This window comes from Prinia subflava, chromosome 3 (assembly GCF_021018805.1).
Source record: "Prinia subflava isolate CZ2003 ecotype Zambia chromosome 3, Cam_Psub_1.2, whole genome shotgun sequence".
NCBI lineage: Eukaryota > Metazoa > Chordata > Aves > Passeriformes > Cisticolidae > Prinia > Prinia subflava.
The window spans coordinates 1511047-1536632 of NC_086249.1; the positions used below are offsets into that span (position 1 = coordinate 1511047).

The 25586-nt window shown below is 36.6% G+C and overlaps 1 protein-coding gene across 12 annotated transcripts in view; it reads right to left on the reverse strand.

Moving 5' to 3' along the window:
• Positions 1–25586, reverse strand: part of ABI3BP (ABI family member 3 binding protein) — a 155145-nt gene that overhangs the window by 42651 nt on the left and 86908 nt on the right. For 4 of the 12 annotated variants that reach the window (XM_063393737.1, XM_063393739.1, XM_063393734.1 and 1 more), the window contains 19 exons: positions 24190–24255; positions 22631–22690; positions 22204–22269; positions 21201–21275; positions 20093–20164; positions 19106–19180; positions 18195–18272; positions 17577–17651; positions 16461–16526; positions 15097–15177; positions 11896–11964; positions 9161–9208; positions 8616–8690; positions 7019–7066; positions 6426–6500; positions 4223–4297; positions 3292–3366; positions 2004–2078; positions 1278–1352 (listed from right to left, as the gene is read on the reverse strand). In XM_063393737.1, coding sequence (XP_063249807.1) covers positions 1278–1352; positions 2004–2078; positions 3292–3366; positions 4223–4297; positions 6426–6500; positions 7019–7066; positions 8616–8690; positions 9161–9208; positions 11896–11964; positions 15097–15177; positions 16461–16526; positions 17577–17651; positions 18195–18272; positions 19106–19180; positions 20093–20164; positions 21201–21275; positions 22204–22269; positions 22631–22690; positions 24190–24255 — 1329 coding nt within the window. The remainder of the gene's footprint in view (positions 1–1277; positions 1353–2003; positions 2079–3291; positions 3367–4222; positions 4298–6425; positions 6501–7018; positions 7067–8615; positions 8691–9160; positions 9209–11895; positions 11965–15096; positions 15178–16460; positions 16527–17576; positions 17652–18194; positions 18273–19105; positions 19181–20092; positions 20165–21200; positions 21276–22203; positions 22270–22630; positions 22691–24189; positions 24256–25586) is intronic. The other 8 variants (XM_063393729.1, XM_063393730.1, XM_063393731.1 and 5 more) reach the window with 8 other exon arrangements.

Genomic DNA, 25586 nt, shown 5'->3' on the forward strand with positions numbered 1-25586 from the left:
CTAAATTAAATTCATTTGTTCTTATGTGAGAATGATTTAATATTGCTATCTTCATCCTATTCAGATAAAAAAATCTTGTAAATAAAAGTAGGAATCATTTTCTGGAAAAGATTATCTTAGCACTTTTTAGTCTGTGGTCTACACCAATGTGAGATGTCCAAAATAATCTGCTTTAGCCCATGCAGTTTTCATCCCCCTTGCTCTGAAGAACCATTTTCTGCATGTGAATATTACTCAGGTAGCTCAGGTGTTTACAACAGGACACATATTTCATAAAGCTAGATGAACAGATACTGAATGAATACTAACCCAAGCATCATTGCATGCAAAGAATATATATTAAAATAGAAACAGGTTTAAAAACAGTTTTTAAGTTGCTTTTCTCCAAAAAGAAAAGAAGGAGTTTGAATCTAGTTTGAAGATTATAAAATACCTATTAATATTTCATTTTCAGAAAATGTATACCATTCCATTCTCATAAAATTACAGTCAAGGTCTGTCTCTGAAGCTGGGGACAGAAAACTGATTGAACAAAGGTTGCTCAAGCAATGCTTCTGCTCCTGGATACTGCTTGGATTCAGTGACCCTTACTTGTTCCTCACCTGACAATTAAGTTAAGAAGGAAGAACACTCAGGTAAGGTTTCATATATTTGAGCAAGTTTTCTCAACATAGATAAGTAGAAGTAAGCAGAGAGGACGGTTTTGAGAAGTAGAGTTGGATTTAGGTGGTCACACAGCTTATCTTGAGACTTTATGCTGTTATTGATATATTAGAATTTTTTTTCTGTAAAATTAAACCACAAGGAGTGAAGAAGAAGAGTATTTTAGACTGAAATTATTCACAGTTCAGATGAAGAACAGGGGAATAACTCAGTTGGTTAGAGCATGGTGCTAGTGCAAGGTTGAGATGGGCCAGTTTACTTCAGAGTTGGACCCGATGATCCTCGTGGGTCCCTTCCAACTCAGAATATTCTGTGATTCTGTGAGAAATCATTATCTGCTCTTGAAATAAAGTCCCCTTTTAGTGGAAAATAGATAACATCTGGAGGAATTGCATCATCTTGACTAGAAAGGCTAGAAGATGAGAAAAAGAACCTTTGAAAGTAAATGAGCTCATGCATTATTACCCTTATCAAGACCAAAGAGCAAGTAAGGATCTACAAATAGAGTAAAATGTCATTATTAGCTTTTAATAAAATATAATGAGCTCTCTCTAAGACGATATTCTCTAAAAAAAAGTGAAAAATAGAATAATTATTTATGAAATAACAGTTACCAAATGTTGCCTTTGTTCTTTCAGGAATATAAGGAATCATAGTAGTATCCCGTTCATCAAAGGTTGGAAGAATCTCTGTTGGAAAAAATGTCTGAATAAATGATCTGAATAATGAAAGGAATCTCCCTTCCCCCTCCTTTTCTAAAAAGCCTTTCAGCACTATACTGTATACAACAGGAAAGGCATATTTTAAAGCAGCAGTGGGCATTTATCCTCAGAAGTTTATGGTTTGGAAACAACAGTAACAAACTTTCAGTGAAATCACTGATTATATTACAAAGGTCAGTTGGATTTATGATGGGGAATCACCTAAGCAAAATGCACTTGAAGGGAATCCTCAGTCTAATCTGGGTGAAAATGCGTGTATAAAGAAAATGCAACACCACAGCGTTAGGAGGTTTCTGTCATTAGAGCTTCAAAAACATGGTGCAAACTATTGAAGGGTGTTGCTCACATACAAGCTTCAAATAATTTTATATCCTTGATTAAAACATACAGGTTGATACTATTTCTTCCATTAATATCTGCATAAGATACAAAAAATCTTGAACTGTTGGAGTTTCCATCACATTTAATTTCATCCCTGCAGACATTTTTTAACCTAGAACAATAACCAGATAAGAGCAGATACACTGATGACTATTCCCCCCCAAAAACTGGTTTTGCCACCCCCAAAGCAATTGATCAATTATCCACTGCAGCATCACAAAAGACCAGATAATTTACCAGGCTTCCTGTATGGAACATCCGGGATAGGAGTTGCTCTAGGTTTAAAAGGAATGTGTTGTGGTTCTTTAAGACCTGAAAGAAAAGATGTTTTAAGGGTTTATATTTTGACAAAATTAGGTTTGTTGGGCAGGTGCTGCATGTCTCACGCTTGCAAAGGAAAACAATCCCTGCATGACAGTCTGAAAAACTGAGTGTCAGGTACATACAGGAATTCAAGAGAAAACAAAATCCTGATTGAAAACATGGGTGGAAAATTAATCAGGTAAGCAAAATCCGGAGTCTAGCAACAAAACCTGAAAGAACACAGACAGCTACAGGGAATATATTTCTGTCTGCCTTTCAGAACCCATAACTGCAACACCCATGGTGTGCTGGTCTGCTACAAGTGTCAAAGGAATTACAACATGTGTGACAGGGAAAGAAATTTTCTGTAAAGATAACAAACCAGCTAGCAATCTTTCAATACCTGTAACAGAGTAGAATGTAGTTCAATTAGTAGAAAGAAAACAAACCAAAACCACAAACAGATTATGTGAAAACCAGACTAATGTTATACAAGCATTGGCCCAAGGAGCAGTGAAAAATAATAATGACCAGCTCAAGGTAACAAATTTACCTGCTGCTGTCTTCTGTTGTTTGTAAATGTACTAACCACCAAAACTTCATAAAAACAAGATATAAAGAGTTTGTGGTAAAAATACTCCCTTTAACATGACTGGTTTGTTTTCAATTTAGAACATTTTTTTCCTTAAAAAAATATTTCTTTGTAAAATTAGTGAATATACACTCAAAATAATGTTCAATGGATACTCTCAGAACTGCTAGAAGTTACAGAGGTTTGGCAGGTCATTAGTATGTAAATCCCTATCATTTCTAAGGGTGAAATTCCATTACCAGGTCCCACAAATCTATGAGCACTTTCAGTTAGAGATTTTTAGAGTCCTACATGAAGGCCCTCAAATAGGTTTTTTCTCTAAGAACCTTTTGACAGGCACAAAAGACATGCAATTTCTTCCAAATTCTCATAATGATCATATGATGTCTACCCTGTTGTACAGATTATTCATCAGTGATAGATGTCGTGTGGCTGAAAAACAGAGGCAACTACTAAAATTCACACATTAAAAATAGAAATCAGCTCTGTTTTCCTTTAAACACCTACTTAATGATCATCAGAGAATGTATTTGTAATACGAGGGGATGTGAATCAACACTTGATTCACTGAGGAGGGACAACCAAAAGAACCCTGAATATTCAAGCACAACAAAACAACAATATATGTACCAGGTTTTTTGTGAGGTACATCTGGACTTGGTGATGCCCTGGGCTTGGAAGGGACACGTCGACTTTCTTTTGGACCTGTGGAAATGAGCAAATTTTGAATTTATTATTGAGGATGATGATTCTTGGACCTGTGAAGACTTGCCAATTTTTGAACACATTGCTCAGGATGATGATTCAGCATATGTTTTTCGATTTTTCTGATGAATCAGAAGATTCATTTTCTGCTAAGAAATTTTTTAGGTATTATTTCTGTCCTTTGAAAATAATCCCAAAGACATCTCCTGTTAGTGCAATCAATACAATGCCAGTGCAGAGCCTAAAGACAAAGTGACTTTTACAGTGCAGAGCTGGACGAACCCTCCACTCCTAACAGCAATAACAAACAGAGCTTTCTACAGAGTAAACTGCTGTAGTTCTAGCACTTCCTAGTCGTGCTTCTCAAGTGTTTCATGTTTCAAAAACCTGCTACCTGTTTAAATCAACTCTGCATCTAAAAAAAAAAAAATCCTCAGTAAAGCAGCCAAGCAGAAGAAACATGGAAATTTACCACCAATTTTCAAATGGACAGAGCTATTCCCAAAGTTTTGGGAACAGAAAAGTAGTGTAACTTTACACTTCTAAAGGAGTGTAAATTTCAGCTCAAAAATACAAATATTTCTGTCACACTAAGGAAATCAAGATGCAGATTTTCCTGTGTGCAAGGGCTCAAGATGAGTGTTAACCCACACATCTCCATCATGTGTCATTGACATGTATAAATATCCAGCTGATTATCTTGTTCCATAACAGCTGTATAGCAAAATTTGATTATGACAGCAGAGCACAGCCTATTCAATAAATATTCCTGTATCTTCTGAAAACTTTTCAATTTTGGTAGTTTTCTAAGTGATGAAAATTTCATGCACTAAAGGGCAAGTATTGATAAGCTTACTTGGTCTAGTTGGAGGAATACGTGGACTGGGTGATGTTTTAGGTTTGGAGGGCCTGTGATATGTATCTTTAGAAGCTGAAAGAAAGAAACCGGGTTAAGCATTATGAAAGTAATAAGTAGCTTCAAATACAAATACACTGCTCTGTAATGGGTGTTGTCCTGGAATGATTCAATGACAATATCTGATTCAAGTGACAAAAAAGCATTAATCAGCCTCAAGCAACCATATGACCCAGGATCAATGAAGTGATTGTGCTCTGACAGTGAAACTGAGGTTTGAGTGGAAGAGAATTATTTTTCAGTCCTCTGTGAAGGACTGAATTTCATTTCATAAAACTGGAGGGGAAGGAAAGCAGGGAAAGAAAGCTTTCAGGATGCAGCTCTGCCCACCCAAACAACATGAGCACAATGCAATGGTGCTACCTCCACAGGATGACTGAGAACATATAATTAGAATCCTGTTCTAATCTGTCTTCTGCTTCTTACCATCACATCTTGAAGGAAATTTTCCTATCTTATGTGCATAACAACTTGAAATGAACAAGGAACCTCAACTGTTTCATAGAAAATAAGAAGAGACTGAGAACCTTGACTGTTAAATTTTTAAGGAACATGGAAAGAAAGATAACAGTTTTTTTCAGGTCTGCTTTTAATGATTTGTGCTGAAGAAGAAAGACTATGACTATTCACACAAGAAAGCATCATTGCCTATTGTTGCCTTTGGTTTCTCAGTTCTAAATTTTTTCCAGAACTGTATTAGCGTAATAAAACAACAAAGTATTACCAAGAACAATCAAAATGTTACAATCATCATCTCTACAATAATCATACCATCCCTGCTAGGGCTGATGACAGAGAGTCACTCCTCCCTGAACCTCAGCAGTGAAGTATTATCTTCCTCAGAATTTCCTGCAGTTCACTGGTAACAGCTCTAATATACAACAGATCCCAAATATAAATCCAAAGTTTTTGTAAAAGCCACAAAGAGACTGTGGGTGGTTTTCTTCTACCTTCAGCTTTGTACACTTTCCTGACTTGTTTCAAGGTTTTGTTTCAAGCAGTAGGTGCAGGCTCACTGGGTAGAAAAGGAACCTGAGGTGTTGCCTCTCTGCCCATCGCTTCACCAACACCTCTAATAATTCATGTACCTTGGATACCCAGACTGGGTCTGTCTGGGATGGAGCCAAATGGATTATTTTCATCACAGCAGCCCCTGTGGTACTCTGTTTTGGATTAATGAGCAAGGAAGTGTTGATAAAATACCAATGTTTTTGTCATTGCTGAATACGGCAACATCCAAGAATTCTTTGTTTTTCACTCTGCCTCCAGGCAAGAGGGCTGGGTTAGGGGTGGGCAGGATGCTGGGAGAGGACACAGCAGAACCATCCAAAGGGATATTCTGTCTCAGATAAAGTCATGCTTGGCAACAAAACTTTCCAAAGCACCCATTGCTCCTAGCCTGCCACTGGTCTGCCTGTGGGATGTGGTGTGCAGTTACTTGGTACCACTTGCTTTTCCCCTCTCTTTTTATCCTTCCTTATTAAACTGTCTTCATCTTGAACTTCTTATTTTTTTTTTCTTTCTGCTCTTCTGATTCTCTACCCAGAACACTGTAGGGTAGAATGAGAGAGAGATTAGTGTGTGCTTAGCTTCTGGCCAGGGTACCTCACATCACACAAGTGTGGCTTGCATAATTTACTTTCTGCCTCCTTAATTCTCCTTAGGTTGTATATGGGTTCAACAACCCATGTAGACACAATTATAGGAAGTATTACACATTCTTAAATCTCTGAACATCACAAGGGCTCTGGAAAACTGAACTAACAAGTATGAATGAAATCTTGTGCCTGGAAAAGCAGAAACAAGCACACAATTTGAGAAATCAGAGAGAGCAGAATCCTTCCTCTGTGCAATTTTCCCCTCGTTTCCACCTTCACTTTGCCAGAACACAAGCAAGTTCACACAGAAAAGACTTACTTTCCCTCAGAATTGTACAGAAAACACCCATTGCTGCACTGACTTGCAATGTAATAAAGAACAGAAGATATTTTCAATTTACCAGGTGGCATGTAAATTCTACATGTCACTGGATTTTATCCTTCAAGGAACGTTCCAAAATATATACCCAAGGAATACATATAAATCTGAAGCTCCACTGATCAAAGTAGAATCCAGATGTGTCAGCACGAAAAAATGAATTTACCAGGTTTTGTTCGTGGCACCTCTGGGCTTGGTGATGTTCTAGGTCTGGAAGGAACGCGCTGTGGTTCTCTAGGAACTGAAAAAAATAAAAAAAAGCAGCAACTAGAGCAACCACTAGACTTTTTTGAGGACTGATTCTTACAGAAAGCATAACATTAAAGAAGAACACATGCCTTTGGGATGCTTTGGAATCACAAAAAACTTGAGTAATGGAGAAATATGAATGCTTGGTACATAACAAACCCCAGTGCTGATGGAAAACCTCTCTAACAGGACAATATAAAGCAAGGCCAGTAGAGATGGAGAGTATAAAAGGTGAAGCAGCACATGGTAGAAAAGGAGTATAGAGACAAGAAGTCAAGGTAGGTTGTGGTGCTTCCATCCACTTTGCAGAACACGTTCGTGTGAGAAAAAATAGAAAAAGGAGATTATGAATTGTTAGTGAAAAATCACCAAATCCCCCTTACAGGATGAACTTGTACAGTAAAAAATTATGAGAGTGGAGTGCAATGAAGAAGTGCTTGTGATGCTCAGTGAGAAAAAAGCTAAATGTGATGGTCCCCAGGGGATTTACCCTGTAGGTAAAACTGTTACCTATTGTTGGTTTTAGTTGATCAGTTCTAAGTGTGATAGATTCCAGGACTGTATCAGAAACAAAACAGAAAAGATGTTTTGAAAGTTGGAAATTTACAATTAGCAGTACTTTCTGAATCATATACTTTGTATACTGCCTCATACAGAAACAATTGTATTAGAAGAAGTATCTGAGAAAGCAGTGCAATCTTCAACATAGTGTAAGCTTTTTTCTGTCACAGACTTAAGAAATGACTAATGAAATATCCAAATATTATCATTCTGTTATTCAAAAAATGGCTTTTTAGGGACCAGAACCTCATCCCTTGGTGATGTGTTTCAAGTGCACTCCATATAAACAACTGGACTCAGACAGCACTTGCTCGTGTACTGACCACTATTATTAAAGAGCATTATATGGTGTATTGCATTGCACAGTCATATAATTCAGCTCTAGAATGGAATGGGTCTAAAGTAAAACTGCGTGGTTTAGGGCCATAAGGATGTGAAATTGATGTGTCAATTATTCTGTAGGGATTGCAATTAAAAACAGAAGAAATATCTTTCTATCTTTTAAGGCAATTACAAGATAAGTGGATGACAATGTAGAAAATGTCCATATTACAGACTCTTGAAGAAGCAGTAAGTTGTTGGATTTTTGTTGTTTGTTTTAAACACAGATCAACACAAGCTTGTAACATTTGTGTGGCAAAACTGTAAACCATTTCTGAGAAGGCCAGGGGCCATAACAGTGAAAAACAGCCACAAATGTAAAAACTGAGTGTATGAGAAGTTGCATCTCAAGGTGTAATTTGGAAATAATGTTTTATAATCAGATGCCATGGTTAAAAAAATTACAAAACAAGCATTTTGATTGTTTATTACATGAGGAAATGACATCCAATAGATAGCATCAGATCTCAAAAATGTTGGTCTATGTCTACAATCTAAAGGTCTTCAGTACAGTGTTTATCCTTAAATTTTTCACATTTACCAAAAGATAAACTATGTTGATAGTTGAGACCCGTGCAATTTTCTGTCGAAACCACCAACTGGAGAGCACGGGACAGAAAGTAATTTTTTCCTGCCTACCACTGACATCAACTGCTCTCACATTTAATGTCTTAAAAAATCCAGTATTTTGGAATACAATGTAAAGGGTCATGAATTCCAATAAATATTTATAAGCATGCATGTATAACTGGGCAATATTCTCTCTCATGCAGAAAATAATAATGACATGAAATGAATTAAATTTTGGTTTAGAATGGAAATAGATTTATTCTAACAATGCAAAGCAACGTTGGAAAGAATTATACTCCCCAAGTAGCCTCAATACACCCTTTAATTGCTTGGTGTTCACTTTAGTTAGTAAGGTTAATCTGAGTGTAACCACAGTGTTCTCATCCTGTTGCCCTGAAGTAGCAGAAGTTTATTATTTTGCTCAGTGAAAAATACCTAGAAAATGTCACTACTTGTGAAAACTGCAATTAAATCTCTGAACGGCACAGAACAGAACTCCATTCTGTTTGAACTGGCTCAGATAACTGAACAGCTGCTCAGAAACGCATTTCAATCCAAAACAAACTGTACTAGAAACAATCACAAAGCAGTTTACCATCTTTGGCTTGGGGGACGTGAGGTTTGGGTGGAGTTTTAGGTTTAGAAGGAACACGTGGAGTCTCCCTGGGAGCTGGAAGAGAAAATGTGGGCAATAAGTTGGTTACATGGCACAGCAATTGGCATCTGATACCAGCTGAACACACAAGCACAGAAACCCCACACCTGCAACTGAGAAGTAGGTAAGTCAGGTAATGCTCTCCATGTGTTTGCAACAATCTAAGCAAGAAAGTGGAACTTCAGTCATTTTTGAAGCTCAGCTTTTGTGTTTTTAAAATAAAAATTGGATCAAGCGCAAACAAGAGTAATTATGAGAAAGGTGATTCAGAGCTGCCAGCACAAACTCTTTTTTTGTAAAGGAGACATTCCAGCTGTGAAGAGAGCAATACACCCAAACTGTTTTGAATGCCAAGCAAGACAATTACCTAGAAGAAAAATGAGGTTAAATGAAACAATCCTGAGGCATAAGGTGACTAACTTCAGTGATGCTTGCTGTGATGTAAATAAAGCAAACACAACAGCTTGCCGAGGAAATACTGTTACCTATGGGTGACCTTGGTGGTTCAGTTCTAAGTATAATAGGTTCCAAGACTGCAACAGAAACAGTGTGACAAAGTGAGTAAGGAACACACTCCAAAAACTTAAAATTACTCCAGTGGTAAGCAGAAATGCAGGTACTAACACAACATCACAGTAATATGGATCTTCAAGCTGACTTTTAAACTGTGAGCAATTAAAATTCTTAATACTACAGGTAAAATAAGAAACAGGTGATTAGACAAACTTGATGAGAATAGAAGCAAAAATATGTGGATATAAATCAGTAAATCCAAGAACAAGCAAGAGAAGAGATCACAGAGTTAACTCAAAGACAGCAAGGGACTCTTGATATACAAAATATCAGGAGTCCCCAGACTGAACTTGGTCACTCAAAGGTCGTGTGCTGACCATGACAACAAAGTTGAATTTTTCCTCTAAAGTGACCAATTAAGTAGAGGACTAAAAGACTGATATTGGTAGAGCTGTATTTATTAGTTATCTGAAAAATCTTAGTTTGATAAAGCCTGTTTGTTTTTTCTCATGTCCACTTACAATTTGGATCACAAAACCAATGTATCATGTCCTTTTCCTGGTCACAAACTATACCAAATGGGACAAAAAGCTATGAGATGGCAGAATCTATAAAAATTTCTTGACAATAAAGAAAATATATAAAAATAATGTTAATGCATAAATTCTCCCCTCTCAGGACAGTAACAAGTAAAGGAACATATAACATAAAGGCGTACACACCTAAAGATAGAACCTTTTCTATAACCCATATTCACTTATCTCTCAAACTCTCTTGTGCATCTTCCAACTTTAAAAACGGGGTTCACAATAAATAACTCTATAAAACTCTTATTGCAATTGAGGGGGTTAATACTGCAGTATTTATTACTACATGTAATAAATACTGTAATATCAAACATTCACAGTGTAATATTCAGTAGTATTAATATTGCTGCAAATGAAGAAAAAATCCCCAAACAACCATCATTAACTTCTAATGACAGTGGTCAGATATTCTATAGAAATTTCAAAATAGCCACTAGTTTTTCAAATGTTCTCACTACATATGCCTGGTTTGCAAAGACTTTGCCATTATTCAAGCTCATAATTTGCTTTTGACATTTAAATTCAAGATCTTTTTGTACAAAACACTAATTTCTATTTTCAGATTGCCTTTGAAAAGTCAGTCAGTTCTTACAAAGAGAAAAAGAGCTTCCAATAATAAAAAGAAACTTGTATTATTTGTTAGGTCTGCAAACTGTCTTCTGGAGCAAAATGGTTTCTTTTTGTACAGGTATTATCCCAAAAAAAGGAATGGCTCTTCTCCCCACCTGGAGGAAAAAAAAAGTTGAAGTTTTTCTTTTATTTACTTTCTGTACTAATAGCAAGCCTCAAAGTACACAATTTCAAAAAACCTGCCTTATCAGATTTAGCATGAGGTGTTTTGATCTTAGCAGATCATTTGGGCTTCAAATGTGAGGAATGTGTATTTTGGATACTGGGAAGTTCCTTTTGTGAAAACCAGCATTTAAGCTGAAAGTAGAAGTCCCATAGAAAATCATATTTGGCAATGAGGAAATGAAGTCTAGGAAATGACCCTCTGCCCATATCAATGAATAATCACAGAAAAATAAATTGAACTATGTGTTTAATGCATGAAATATTGTTGGATATGAACAAAACAAGCAATGATTATCCATTTGATGGATAGTCAAAGAGCTGGATGTTCTTCTGCAGTAAAATTAACTTCTTATAGTTTAGTCAAAAGCCAAAGAAAAGAGACTTAAGCAATGCTAAGAAAAGGTTATGAGGCATTAACCTTGACAAATCAATGTCATTAGAGGAGTTTTGAGAGTATTTAGTGGTGTAGAAGTTGTTGCAGTTGAAAACTATGAGTTTAAGTGATTTGTTGCTAATTGACCAAACCAAACCGATTCTATTTCATCAAATCATTTATGTAAGGCTTAAAGCTGTCCTTGTTCTGTGAAGTATCATCTATGTTGTCGGCTTGAACCAGGTTTTAAAGAGCAAAGCTAGACTGCTGAGAACATCTTGAAGCCCTTCTCAGAACACTACGTGCACAGTAAATGTAAACAGTGATTCATTTTTTCCTTTGCATTAGATAGAGCATTTCAGGGCTCACTGCAAAGGGGAGACCTTGGTTCTTAGACTGCATAAAGAATGTGTATATTAAACACATCACTTAATATATATTGCCATACTAAAAAAAGGCCATGTATTAATTTATATGAACTGTGATCCACACTAAAAGTAAAACTGTTTTTTTTTAAATTGAACACAAGTTTGGATGTATTAATTGAAAAAATGCAGTGTTTTCTATACATTTGAGAAATTATCAAGCAATGTGCCACAAAACCCCTTCTCCAGGAACTATTGAGCAGAGTGTAGTTTTAAATGTCATTTTTAGATTATGTTATTTCTATATTCCATAATATCTTTATTATTGCAATAATTTTTATTTTCTCTTCTTCTAATGTGAGTGAAAACTTTTAAGTGAATACCCTTGAAGTGATATCCTATCTTTTAGAAGACATCTCCATGTTAGAAACACAGAGAAATAATAAAGTAGCAAGACTAAACTTCCATTTGCTGGGTGTGGACCACACAGGAATAAGCAAGAAGCCTCCAGGAAATGGTATTTTCAACTGCACATATTATCAGACCAGTGAAAAGAGGAATGGCTGAGGATGGCTCATGATCATTACCCTCTGCAGTCTTTGGATGTTCGTACGTGTGGGGACTCCTAGTAGTGACTGACACTGGAGGGGTTGCTGCTGGAATAAAGAGAATTTTCTTAAGAGAAATACGGGTGCATCTGTACCTATACTTCAGCTGCTGGTAGGGCTCAGCTGCTCTTGCTTCCCAGCTATAATCCACCTCTTCAAATGGAAACATTGGGAAAACAATAAATTTACTGAAATTATCCTGTGTAATTTTTGCTGCTTTTGGAAAATAAAAGGTGCATTTATGCTACTGGAACACACTTTAGAGAGGAGCTCTCTAAAGCTTCACCTTCCTGTTCTACTGATTTTTTTAAATCTCTTTATGGCTTAGACTCTGAAAAGAAACAGTTCCAGAGAACTCCATTGTCTTTGGTAAATCTTTCTATTAATTTTCCTGGGTTTCTCCCATAGTGAAACAAAGGCTAGATGTGAAAGACTTCAGGTGTAAATAACTAAAGGCACAGAAAGCAAGGCTGAAGATCCCAACAGTGCCACTGCACATCAGATCATCAAGTTAACAAGCTTCCCATCTCTACCTAGAGTACTTGATTGGGTTTGAAAGGAACAAACTCCAAACACCCTGAAAAATATAAATAAAATTGAAGTCAAAATTGATAGAATTGTTTGATATTAGCATGACTTTACAAGCAAAATCCATTTTCATTCCTAAATAGATCTACAATCACTGAGTAATCTTTGTGCTTATCCTAAAAATTTTGCTTAGTTTACTCTCTTTTGACACTTAGCCTCTGTCCCTCCCTACAGATTCTGATTAGGAAAGAAAAAGTGATGAATATATATTGTAGATGTGCCTCAAACTATATTTTTTGACATACTAACAATTTGTCACGTAATTCACAAGCAAACTTATTTCAAGGAAGTTACCTTAAAATTATTAAGTACAATAAAATCTGACATCTAACACTCCTAAGATTCTGTCAGTTTAGATAGAAAATTACATTCTTAATTCAAAAGTCTCTATTTCCCCACATGAAGGCTTATGGTAGTTTATCTGGGTGGATGTTGTTTAATTTAAAAGACTGAATTATTTCAGAATTCTAGTTTTTCCCTCTTTTAGTTACTGACATTTTTTTATAGCTTAGACAGCTTTTATATTTGATACTATTGCCACTATTCTAAGAAGGCAAAATGCTCCAAAATGTCTTCAGGACAAATAATTTGTGCATTTAAGTAAATGCCCAGAGAGGCTGTGGAGTCTCAATCCCTAGAGATATTTAAAAACTTTTCTGTAAAGAAAATGTTGCAGTGCCTTTGGGTGCACAACAGAAAATTCATTATCATTTCCTTTTCTGAAAAATGGAGAATGTTTAGAGAGAGGTATTCATGCTAACAATAGTAAAAGTGATGACAATGGCTGGGCATGATCACATTGGCAACAAAACCTTATTTTTTCATGCAGGCATCAGATTCAGTTACCCGAATGCCAAGAAAGAGAATGAAACTGTGAACTTTCACCAGAATGAACAATTTTTTAGCTGGAAAATCTGAAAATCATTTAAATGTCTGGGGTTTTTTAAATGAAGCTTTTTTGCTCCACTGCCAAAAAAGGCAAATACTTTACCAGAAACAGCACAAAATTCATATTAAAAATGAGAGCCAAATATTATAATAAAACCAAATAATAATAAAACCAAAATTATTTGCGTGACCCAGAGGCAGTTACTAGCAAGTCATTGATTAGACACAAATTTGGCATATATTGTTCACTATTTTGATTCACTGTTAGGGAAAGGTGACAAGTACTATCATGACACAAGTTTCTCATTTAAGCTGAACTTCCAAGTGATGCTGGAACACAGACAGGCTCCTGCCCTTTGGCCATTTTGCCACCTACTCAAAAGCCAGCTTATCCCCATGCACTGCATATTTTATGGCTCAAATCCTATTTTCTGAACAAGAATATAATTTGTCACATCAGAACACGTGCCAGTTTCACTACCTACTTACAAAAGAATCAAGACAAGCTTCATCAAGATTAAAAAGTGTATCTTAGGATTCTACCTGTTTGATTTGTGAGACCACTGCTGGGAAAGAAAAACCCAGGGGCATGTGTACAAATATGAAACAATGCCACTTTATTTGCAGGCATATAGAAATCTACTGTAGAGCCACTTAGTTGGAAATACCAGGGTAAAACTTGACCCTGGCAAGGGTGTAAACCAAATTTATGTAACAGTTTCCAAATCAGCTCCTTTTTTTCTCAGCTGTCTCAAAAAAAAGATGCAGGACTCAGATCTATATTGAGACATAGACATCTACAGCAGAGACAAAAGCAATTATTCTTGTAATACAATGCTGGATTGCTCACACTAAAAATTATGCAGGAGCTGTAATCAGCATAAAAAAATAATTATGCACAGTATTCTGAGACAAGTCATAAGGGCCATTCCTTTAACAAGCTTCACAGGGAATAATTTAGTCTGAAGAGAGTTAATTTCTTTTTATGAGCAAAAAATAATTTGCAAGGAATCTGGAAAGAATTTAATAAAATCATCTGGTTCCTTCCAGCATTGAGTAATATATTTTACAATAAACAATTATGCAATTTCAAGCTTTCAAATTTCATTATAAACCATGTAACACTAGAAATATTTTTACAACTGTATTTATTTATTCTTCAGGCCCAGAAAATGCCAGGTGTGTTTTATTCTCTGCCACACATCATAGACCAAATTTAATCTCGGTGTGAAAATACTATTTCATTTGGGATCATAAAATATGTCTTTACTGAATTCCAGAAAAAAATCCACTCTTACTTTCACAGTTTCAGGTAAGTTTACATATGCACTAATGATCACTGAGTCAATACAAATCCTATGGTTCTATGTAAGATGCTACAGTCATCAGCAAAACAGTAGAAGTTTCTTGACCCTATGCTGAACTAAGTTGGAAAACCTGTTATTTCAAAATGAAAAGCAGGAAGATAATTTTCTTCAATGTCAGGCCATGTGAGTTGGCGACTTGGGATATAAAAGTTAAAAGTTAAAAATTCTTGCTTTGCTTCTGTGGGATCCAATACAAAACTATTATTCCTCAAAGAGGAATTCCTCACCTTTCTGATGATAAAGTGCTGAACTTCACATTCACACAGAAGAAATTAAACCAAAAATGCAGTATTTAAGTGATACACTACAACAAATGTTTGCTATGGAAATTAGTTACCAGGTTTAGTTCGTGGCTTTTGGGGTCTGGCAGATGGTCTAGGTTTAGATGCAGAAGTAGTGAGCTTTGCTTCTTTAGGAGCTGAAAGAAATATACTGGATTATAAACTTATGCTTTCCACTGTATCACAAAAAAAAAATTAAAAAAAAATCAAATAAGGCAATGAATATCTACTGGGAACAAAAGCAAATGGTAGAATCAGATACGCCAAGAAGGCTTCTCAAAAATCCTCCTAAGAATTCACTACTCCAGCAAAATCTATTTGTTCTTCACTGTAAAAGTGAGTAATTGCATTTAAATCTGCAATTGAAACTTGCAGTAACATCCAAATATTCCTCTCATTAAGTTAGCAAATTCCTTTTTGGAAGATACCTAAGAGATAAAACAATAATGCTTTTTATCCTTTTGAATTCCAAGTCAATTTTAAGGCATAAGAAGACATATATAGACAAAATGTACAGAAATGTCCTCAAATTTTGTCACGGTAAAGAAATGACTGGCAAACAGCTGGAATCAACTAAACATGGAATCTATTAAAAATAATGGAACTGCTTCATAACTGCAGTCATTGAATTCTGCTAATAGAATAGAAGTAGATAATGTAAGTAGAATAATGTAAGTAGAATAGCAGTATCGTCTAAATGGTAAAAATTAAGAACAATGAATCCTAGAAACCCTTTTTCCACCCAACATGCAGGGGTTGAAATGGTAATTAGCTGATCTGCCTGTTAGTCTGACTCCAGATAAAGTGTGAATTCAGCTTCAGGCAGAGGTAGGTAACTTTGTACATTTTTAAAGAGCTGCTTTCCAGTGAGACTCTTTCTCCAATGAGACTGCTTTCCAGTAAAATGTTTCATAGCAATTGACAGAGTGGAAAAATGCTTGATGTCTACAAAAAGAGCAGACAGGATTGAGCCATGAAGTGACTGAGAGGTGTTTTTTAAGCCAAAATGACATTCAGAAGGATTCTTAAAACAGTGGAATTAACATTTTACCTGGTACTGCAGGAATCCTTCACTGAGAATTCTGGGATTAACATCCACAATACTACCTTTACACCTGGCATTTCAATTGTACTTCCAACAAGTTTTCTGAATAAAGAGTGTTGTTGTAGAAAAGCTCTCAGTAAAATGGAAGTTAAAAATTTTTACTGTACCATGGAACTAGCAAAGCTGCATGAAAAAAATGTGGGTTTTTTCCTCCTAAATTTAGAAATCCATTTCTGAATGCCTATGTCCTAACTTTCTTCTTCTTTCAGAGAAAAGGATTAAATATGGCAAAAGCTATGAGATAAAGAAACAGAGTACACACTGTGGCCTGAACTTCAAAGAAGACTGGCCAACAGCTACAGAAACATGTATTACCTAGTGTTGCTTTTGGTTGTTCAACAGTCTGAGAAGTTTTAGGCTCCAAAAGTGGTGGTTTAGGGGCTAGAAAAGAAAAATTCAAGTGTAATCAAACCGAGCAGTGGATGTATCAACACAAAGACAAAAGTGTTATCATTCCAATGGTTCAGGAGAGTTTTTTAAACAGTCTAGATAAGCTTTACTCTTGTGTGTAACACCCTACCCTCCTTTTAGCTTTGCTTCCTATGAAATTGCACACTGAATGATTGTGTGAGAGTCTGCTTCTAAGGCTCCTTCCCCATATTTCTGTTCTCAAGACATTTTTAATCCTGTATTTGTTTCAATCAGCAAACAAATTTCTGTTATGGGAGAATAGTGAGAAGGGAGAGATGAGAAAGAGAAGAATGCAGTCTGTAATGAACACCAGAGAATGTACACAGATGGAAACTTCTAAAGGCCAAACTTTTGCTGAAAATCCTAAATCAGTACCTGCAGTTAATTGTAAGAGAGATATAAGACTAAATACAGCTCCTGTTTTTTACTGATCTGTCTGTTTATAAGACATAAGTACAGAAACACTTTAGATCCTAAATAATCCAACGCATAATATTTATTGGTCTAGTACCTGAATCACTAGAGGCAAACTAATTTCCCTTAATCTCAAATAGAAAGAAAATTAGTAGAGGTCTGTTTTTTTGATCAAAAGGCAGAAAATACATGACACAGTGATTATGTTCCTATGGTGTTAACAAAGAGGTCAGCTTTGCCATAGTACATCTGCGTGAAAATGGGAGATGGAGAGCGGCAAAGGAGATGATAAAAATAATAATCATATTTATTGCTTATAGGAGTGATATTAAAACACCCTTGTGCCATCAAGAAATTTTTTTTTCATTACAGTACTAGAAAAAGGTTACAACACTTGAGAAAAGGTTTATATTTTTATCACTTGACCCTACTGGATAAAACTGATTAGCTTAACTCTCATTAAGTTAATGAGATCTAATGACTCATCATTAGTCAGGATGCTCATGTATTGCAGAGATCCTATCCTTTTTAGGAAATTTTGCTCAGATATTTTTAGAGAACACATCTCTCTGCATACCAACTTATGAAACTGTTGTGCACAATTACCAGGTTTCACATGTTGTACTTCTGGGGTGGCAGATGGTTTCAGTTTAGAAGGAATAAGTGGTATTTCTTTTGGAGCTGAAAGAAAGAGCTCAGTTTGCAATGAAAAACTGTTTAACAAGCATTTCCTCGCAACAAATAGCACATGTCACAAGTTTATACTGAAGACACCTTAGGATGGAATGTCAAAGCCAGCTGATGAAATCAGATTTTGAAGTGTGGAATGGAGATGATACTGAAATGTTGTACGTTGGTGAGAAATAAGATTTTGTGAGTCCAAAACAATCAAAATTTCCATTTCGAAAGATTTACATACCAGAGACAAACAGCACATGCATGTGCATTGGGAGTGAAAGAGACAGGACACTAATAAAAGGATGATGATGTTTTATCATGCAAGAGATAAGTTTTACTTCTCTGAGACAGTAAATCCACCCAGAACCTTGTTCTCATATGCAGGTACATCAAGAACAATCAATATAATGATGAAGGAAGAACAAGACACTCTAACCAGGAAAAAGAATGATTATGGATGTGAAATGATATGTGGAAGGAATGCATTCATATGGGATGGAGTGCTCAAAACAAACAGAGTTTTTCACTGGGTGAAAACAACATTACCTAATGTTACCCTTGGCCATTGAAAAGGACGGGAAGTTTTAGGTGTGAAAGATTCCAGAATGGGTTCACTCCTTGCTGCTGGAAGAAATGATGACAGTCACAAGAGAGCAAAGAGCTAATGGAAGAAACTCTTCCTTCATGAGCAAAAATAAATTTGTTTTAACAAGAACAACTAATATTTCACTAATTCTTGGACATTTATCAGTTCAGTATACATCAGGGAGAAATTCAGAACTGCACAGAATTTCAGTGACTATAAATCAGCGCATCTGTGATATGCAAAAATTCTGGATATTTATTTCCTCCTGCCTTCACTGCAATTGGTCTGGATCTCAACCACTGCTAAGTAAGATTATAAGTAGAGCTTTTGAACATTTTGGGTTTTGTTCCAACACTTAGGGGAGATGGTACTGTGTACATGTAGATATTTAATGAAGAGGACATATTGAACAATCAATTAGTCACACATTAAAACACATAAAATCTGGAATAGAAAGCTGACAGATCCAGCTGTGGTTTCAGTCCAAAACCATTGAGCATCTGAAACTGTTTACAAATTTCATGCTGTTAAGGATGCACTAAATGTTAACATTTCTAGCTATGCTACAACAATAAAATGCAGCCTACAGTTCATACCAGTTCTTTCATTAGAACTACTCTACAAATACTGTTTTCTCAATTATCTGTGGGGAGAATTTTTCAACAGACTAAACCACGTGACTAGGTTGCCTTGTGCATTATAACTGAGAGGAAACACCAAGTTCAAGCATTAGCAGCAACATAAATTCAAAATCATCTGTTAGGGGCTAAGCCAAATGCGCACTGAAAATAACAGCAGTGTATTAATTTCTGTTGAGTTTTAGAGCCTGGCTTGAGCTACTGAATTAAGAGCTAGATAGAGGTTATTGTACCTGGTCCAGCTTCTGCTATTTCAGGCTTACTAGGTGTCACAGGACTTGAAAGAACAGGTTGAGTACCACCGAAAGCTATAAAAAACCATGTTACGTTATCTATGATTGTTAATTCCATACAAAGCTTTTTTTGGTCATAGAAAAACAACTGAAAAATGTGGTATGTTCTAGCACACCTACTTTGCACTTCTTCCTAAGCACACCTTACCTCAGCAATGAGCAGTTATGGTTTAGAGTGTGACCTGAAGGTACTGCTTAAAGTGAGAACTAAAACCAAATTGTCAGCCAACAGAAGATAATATTGCTTTGCACCACATGGCCCATGTCGCTTAAAGCGGCCCAGAAAATACAAAGATAAAAACTTCTAATACCACAATTATAAATCACTCAGTCCATCCCCCCAAGCCATAAAAACTAAAAAGCACTGCAAGTTTATTTCCATGAGAAAAGCACTTGCCTGGGTTCTCTTCAGTGCTGTTTTTTAGTGAATTTTAATGTCATAAAATCTATCAAACACATATGAAAAAACGAGGGTAAAGTTAAAAAAAATCACTAAACATCAAAAATATAGTAAGAAAGGAGCTTCATATGCTGGCAAAACAACATTTGGTATAAAAATGTGTTCTGAGAATACAACAATTAGGCTTGTAAGAAAACTACAAGTAATTTTAGAATTCTTATTAAAATTCAGTCAGTAGTAGTATTAAACTTAGTTTAGTGGTATTAAAACAGTTTTAATTCATGTAAGTATATCTCAAAATAGTCCTGGAGGCTTTTTGAGAAATGAATATGAGATCAGAAACACTATCAGGTGAGTTTCTCAGCAAAAAGCACAAGCTGCCATGTAAAAAGATGTTTTCAATGATCATGACTCACACAGAAGACAACATGGAAGATTATCAAAATATTTAGTATTAATAAAATTTCAAAAATGGCTGTCCAAACACCAAAAGGGGTTTAACTGAAAAGCTAATGCATTACTATTACCCGCAGTCGTTAGCACATGAGGTGTTCTGGAAACTGGAGGCATAGATTTTTCCAGGTCAGCTGAACTTGTAACTGTGGAAAAATGTAAATACCCCTGAGACAGATTCATATTGATGCAGACGTAGCAAGAGGGGAAACAAATCCAAAAAAGAAAGATTGCTTTACATTGCTTTGCAAGATGCCAACACCACTGCAACAGAGTTTCATAAATTTCCAACTTTAAAAGCAAGCAAAACTTCAAAATTTTGAAGATGTCACATGCACCTAATACACACACCCTGACAGGAACTGCAGTCCCTCTAAAAGCAGATTTATCAACAGGAGTCAATTGATCTGTGCTTTTGACTTCACCTGCAGCCATAGAAAGAGACCTATGTACTTTAAATGCATGCAAATATGAATTTCTACGACTGGGTGTTTCTATTGCCAAAGCTTTGCATGTTTCAATAAAACAAAAGCCAGTATTTTGACTGACAGTTTTAACATACAACAAGCAATTTGTCATTTGTGATATTTTATCTAATTGACACAAAATAAGTTAACACAACTTCTGTGATATATTGAAGAGCCAGACTGAGGCAGAAAATCTAACACAAAACTGTTGAAATATTGACTGCCAGGTTTAGGATAAATTTCCTTCTAATCTGTTGTACATTTGTAACTTTGCTATGAATACAAATACCTTCTTGAATAACTACGACCACAGCAATAAAACTTTCTAGGTGCAATAGCAACACAACCTGAAAAAAAGTCTTATGAATAGAGAAAACTGCAAAATAATGTTTACCATATGCTAACAGAAAATCCCCCGTGGTGAAATGCCCCAGCTAAGAACATATCTTTATAACTGATGAACCCCCTTAGCAGTTGGTCTTATTGGTCCTAATCTATTCAACAGCTTAAAACAACACAAAAGTCTTATTTCCTATGGTTTCATTTGTATTTGATCCTATATCACAAAATATCACCATGTAACTATAGAGCCTATCAGACACTGCAAACAAAATTCTACTTCAAATACCAGGCAATCAGCAAACAACCTGTAAAAGTAACACCCTTGATGCAAAGACAAATACTAAGCAATGGAAGTATCATAAATACAATTTACCAGTCTCTGTTTTTGATATTTCTGCAGATGCAGAAGTTTGGGACAGGAAACTAATATCATTAGAGTCCAGTGAAGCTGGGAAAAAAAACAAAACAAAACATTTTTTGCCATCATCTGAACATATAGATTGAACCGCAGGGATTCAGGAAAGGACAGCATCCCAAATGAACATGCCATGGATTTCCTAATGTAGATGTGGGAAAATGCACTGATGATGAAAATGATGGAGAAGCTGCAAGAAGAAATATGAAGAGCTCACATAATGAGGGAAGTGGAATTGCCATACTCAATGCCAGAATTAAATATGGTTTTGCGTGTATGGTCCCTTTCATGTCCACACTTAAGCTTTACCAAAATCAAGGCCCAAGAGAAGTAACAGGTTGGCTAAAAGAACAGTAATATCTCTTGGGATAATCCCCATCTCGCATTGCTCCAGAACTGCAAGAAATATCATTACTGCCAGAGGCAGCTGGTGTGCGAAACTGTGAAGAAACATCCTGTGAAGAAACATGGTGAACCCATGATTCACCAAAAGATGGAATGAGGTTTTCATCTTAATACCCTAACATGGCCTCAAAACCAGCAGCAGAGCATTCCCACTTCCAGGTGATGGTGATGGAAAAGCGTGTCCTCTTGTGCCAGCCCAGCTGGGTTTGCCTCTTAGGAACACTGTCGTGTTTGAATGCATCAGAGAAAGCAAGAGCTACCACCCAAACACACAGAAGCAGGGGAATGGAGCTGAAGGCCAGATGCAACAACGTGGTCTCTCTGCAGAATGTCACATGCCTCCTGCAGAAAATGCTTGTCAGCCACGGGAAAAGCGTGGGATCAAAGAGCAGAACTGCAGAACCAGCGTGGCGAGTGCTCCGGCCAGCCAAGCTGCACCAACAAGGCCTCATCCTGTGCATGGAAGATGCCAGGGATGCCAGGTGGTTTGGGATGGGAGGTGTGATGGGAAGTGAGAGATGGGAGACAATGGGGAGAGAAGGCTGTTGCTAGTTACCCATCACGGTTTGTTGAGTTGCCGGGGAGGAAGGAGTGGTGGACTTCGGCCTTGGTCTTCGGGGAGCTAAGATCAAACACAGAAACCACCTTCAGGGCCTCACACAGGCTGCTGGCACACAGGTCACCTCAAGGCAGAGCTCTGGAGAAGGGGACGTGGCCCTGCTTGGGCTGGGCTACCGTGGCACAGCCTCACTGCCCGTGGTGGCACAATGCTGCCTTTCAGCCGGCATTGGCAGCTAAGGCATGAGAGCAAGCCTAGGAAAGCTTCCCCAGGAAATTTGCAGGTGGAATAATTCTTACATTTGTGTGGATCCAGCCACATCAGTGAGCCCCTCTTTGGGACACCAGCACATCTGCACAGGCTCATCCCTGCAGAGAAGGCACTGCCAAGGAAGCAGTGAAGGAGGGAACCGCTGGCTATTTACCCTTCCTGGTGCTTTCCCGTGGAGCAGACAAGGTCGGTTCCAGGTCTGGTCTCTCAGTTGCTGCGGTCAGACACAGAAAGGATCTTGAGATGTCCACTCAGCCTTGCCACAGCAGTACAGGCAGCACCAGCTCACAATGCCCTAAATGTCTGTATTTAGGGCCACGCGTGCCCTTTCCTGGCAGTACCCTGCGGCTCAAACCTGTGATCAAGTGTCTTGCCTTGGTTGTAATTCACACAACACTCCCTGAGCCTCAGTAGCTCACTGTCTCTACATCAGCAGAAAAATGCCAAAATATCCAATTCACCAAACCACTCCTTACACATCCTTGGAAGACACAAAACCAACAGGAAATGCAGACAGAGCATGAGCCAAGACTCATCTAAAATTCAAAATTCAGGATGAGAACTGCTGGGTATGTCTCCAATGCAAGCAGCTGCAAATACTAATTATTAATTTTTCTAGCACTAAGGCATAAACTGCACATTGCACATCAACATTCAGTCAAAACTCCAACTTTTCTTAAAAGTTCAATAATTTTTGAAAATAAGTATTTTCTTAGTGTTTTCACTATTATTGTTTTTACATATAACAGAATATATCAGCTCTCATCATTCACATGAAAGACCTTGCAATTCTCTGTGTAATAAAATTCCCATTCTTCCATACAGTTAGTCTCTAAGACAACGATTAACATGCCTATTCATCACGGTTGAACCTTAGTTCTCATTCAAAAAGATAAAAAAAAATCTGTATGCTAACAAATGCACATCAGTAAGAAGACATAAAACAATGTTTCTGCCATGTTGGAATATTTCATTCTAGAAAGAATTTTCAAAATTACCACTGCACATAGAGCCACAGAGTAATTCTGTGACAAATGCTTTTTGTCACTGGTCCCTTGAAAACTGACTTTTCAAGTGATGGAAAGAAGCATATGTTCAAACATCATAATCATGCTATTAGCATGGCAAGTGTTTTAAAGTGCATTAACAAACCAGAAATATTGTTCAAAGCAGGTGAAAATTATGTGAAATGACAGCAAGGAAAAAGAAAAAATTGAAAATATCTTTCTACCCTCCACTGTTCGTTGGCTTGCAAGGTAAGGAGAAATAGATCTCAGCTTTGGTCTCTGAGTAACTAAGATTAAACCAGAAAAATGCCTTTAGAAATAGAGGTGAACTTTTTGTTTTAAGGCTGTGTCAATACAGAACTCTGTGAATAAACTCCATATTACACTCAGCTCTTTTACGTAACTATTTGCATTCATTACAAGATTATTCCACTTCAAAACTGGGGGTTTAGTTGAGTTAGTGTGGTATACAAATAGTTCATCTTTAGTGAACTAAGGCTACAGAGTAGAAAATTAGGAAGAGTAATTGAAAAGCCTAATAATGAAGTATCTCATCATTTACATTAATGACTGACCATCTTGCTGAAATGTTTGGCATTTCCACTATCAGTAAAAGAATTGAAATGTTTAGACTAAATTTTAAAACACAGCTTTTCTTATTTAAGTATTGTGAAATGATAGAAATTAGGAAGGAATTGCTGTTTACCCATCACTGTCCTCATGGTTTTCAGGAAAGGAAAAGATGTGGGCTCCAGAACTGGTCTCGGGAGAGCTAAGATTAGAGACTGAAACTATCTTGAGATGTTATGGCAGGATCTCCAGGCATATAAAAGCATGACTTTAATCACACCCCAATAAGTCAGTATTTAAGTTGTGGTTTCTCATGCGTATACTTTCTACCAAATAAAACCTACATCAAATTATAGTCACTTGACATTACCACAAATGCCCAGCCAGTAGTTATCACTGCTCCTAACTGCACAATAGTGGCAGTCTTGATGTTTCAGAGCTGCCTTTTAACTGCAGTAAATGGCACATTCCAAAATCCTTTTCAGACATTAAATATTTTCCAACTATAAATTCAAACTAGTCGATGAATATATAGCCAGAGCTTTGGTTTGCATCAAAGATACTGCCCACCTTATATTTAATCTGAAAAACTATCAACTAGCTCTGGTTATTAGATACTTCACCACACTTAAAAATATGAACTCTTGTGTCTAAACTAATATATACCTGGAGAAAAAAAAAAAGAGAAACAATAAGTTCTTCACTGAAAAATGCATAAAGGATTTCCATCAATAGTTGGGCTCACTGGTAGAGGAAAACCAACTTGTGCTTTCTTAGCCAAAATCTGTAAGAATCTCTAATAGAATATCTTGATTAATTTACAAGTTTTCATTCTGAACAGGTATGAAGTACTTTGAACAGACAGAATCTCATATTGACACTGGAAGACAAGGATAAGCCACAAGAGGAGTCACATTTACTGCACAGTAATTAGTGAACAGATACACAAATGACAGCAGTGAATGTAAAGACCAAAATAAAAATCCCTTCTCTTGTCTAAGAATGTATTATTGAAAAAGAAAAAAGTTTCTCATAGAGCAAATTCCTAACACAAAGAGATGGTAGTCAAAGAGTTCATCTCAGAAAACAGAATGAAAGTTTGGAAACTGTCACCACACTTGCAAGAACACAGAGCAGAAAAAGTAGAAGAGCACAAATCTGATGGACCAACAAAGAGAACATTTCAAACATGGAGTACTTGTTCTGAAAGAATTCTGTCAGACTCATCCAGTCTTAGCAAACAAAATCTTTCAAAAATGCATCAAAAGTTTGTAGGGAAGATTGACAAGGGGGTGGATTAAAAGAGTTTCAGAAATTTCTCCCTTTTCATCTGACTACACACTTCTCTGTGGCACAGGGCTACTTGCTGTCTCTCCATCTTCATTTTGTTTGTTAAAAAATGGGAATAATAAGAGTTTCACAAATACATTTTCTGAGTGTCTTCTTGCCTACCACTGGTTTAAAGAAGTGTTCAACATAGCTGTTAAGATGGCAAATATAAAAGGAAGTAACTACTTGTTAGTGTACAGAGGA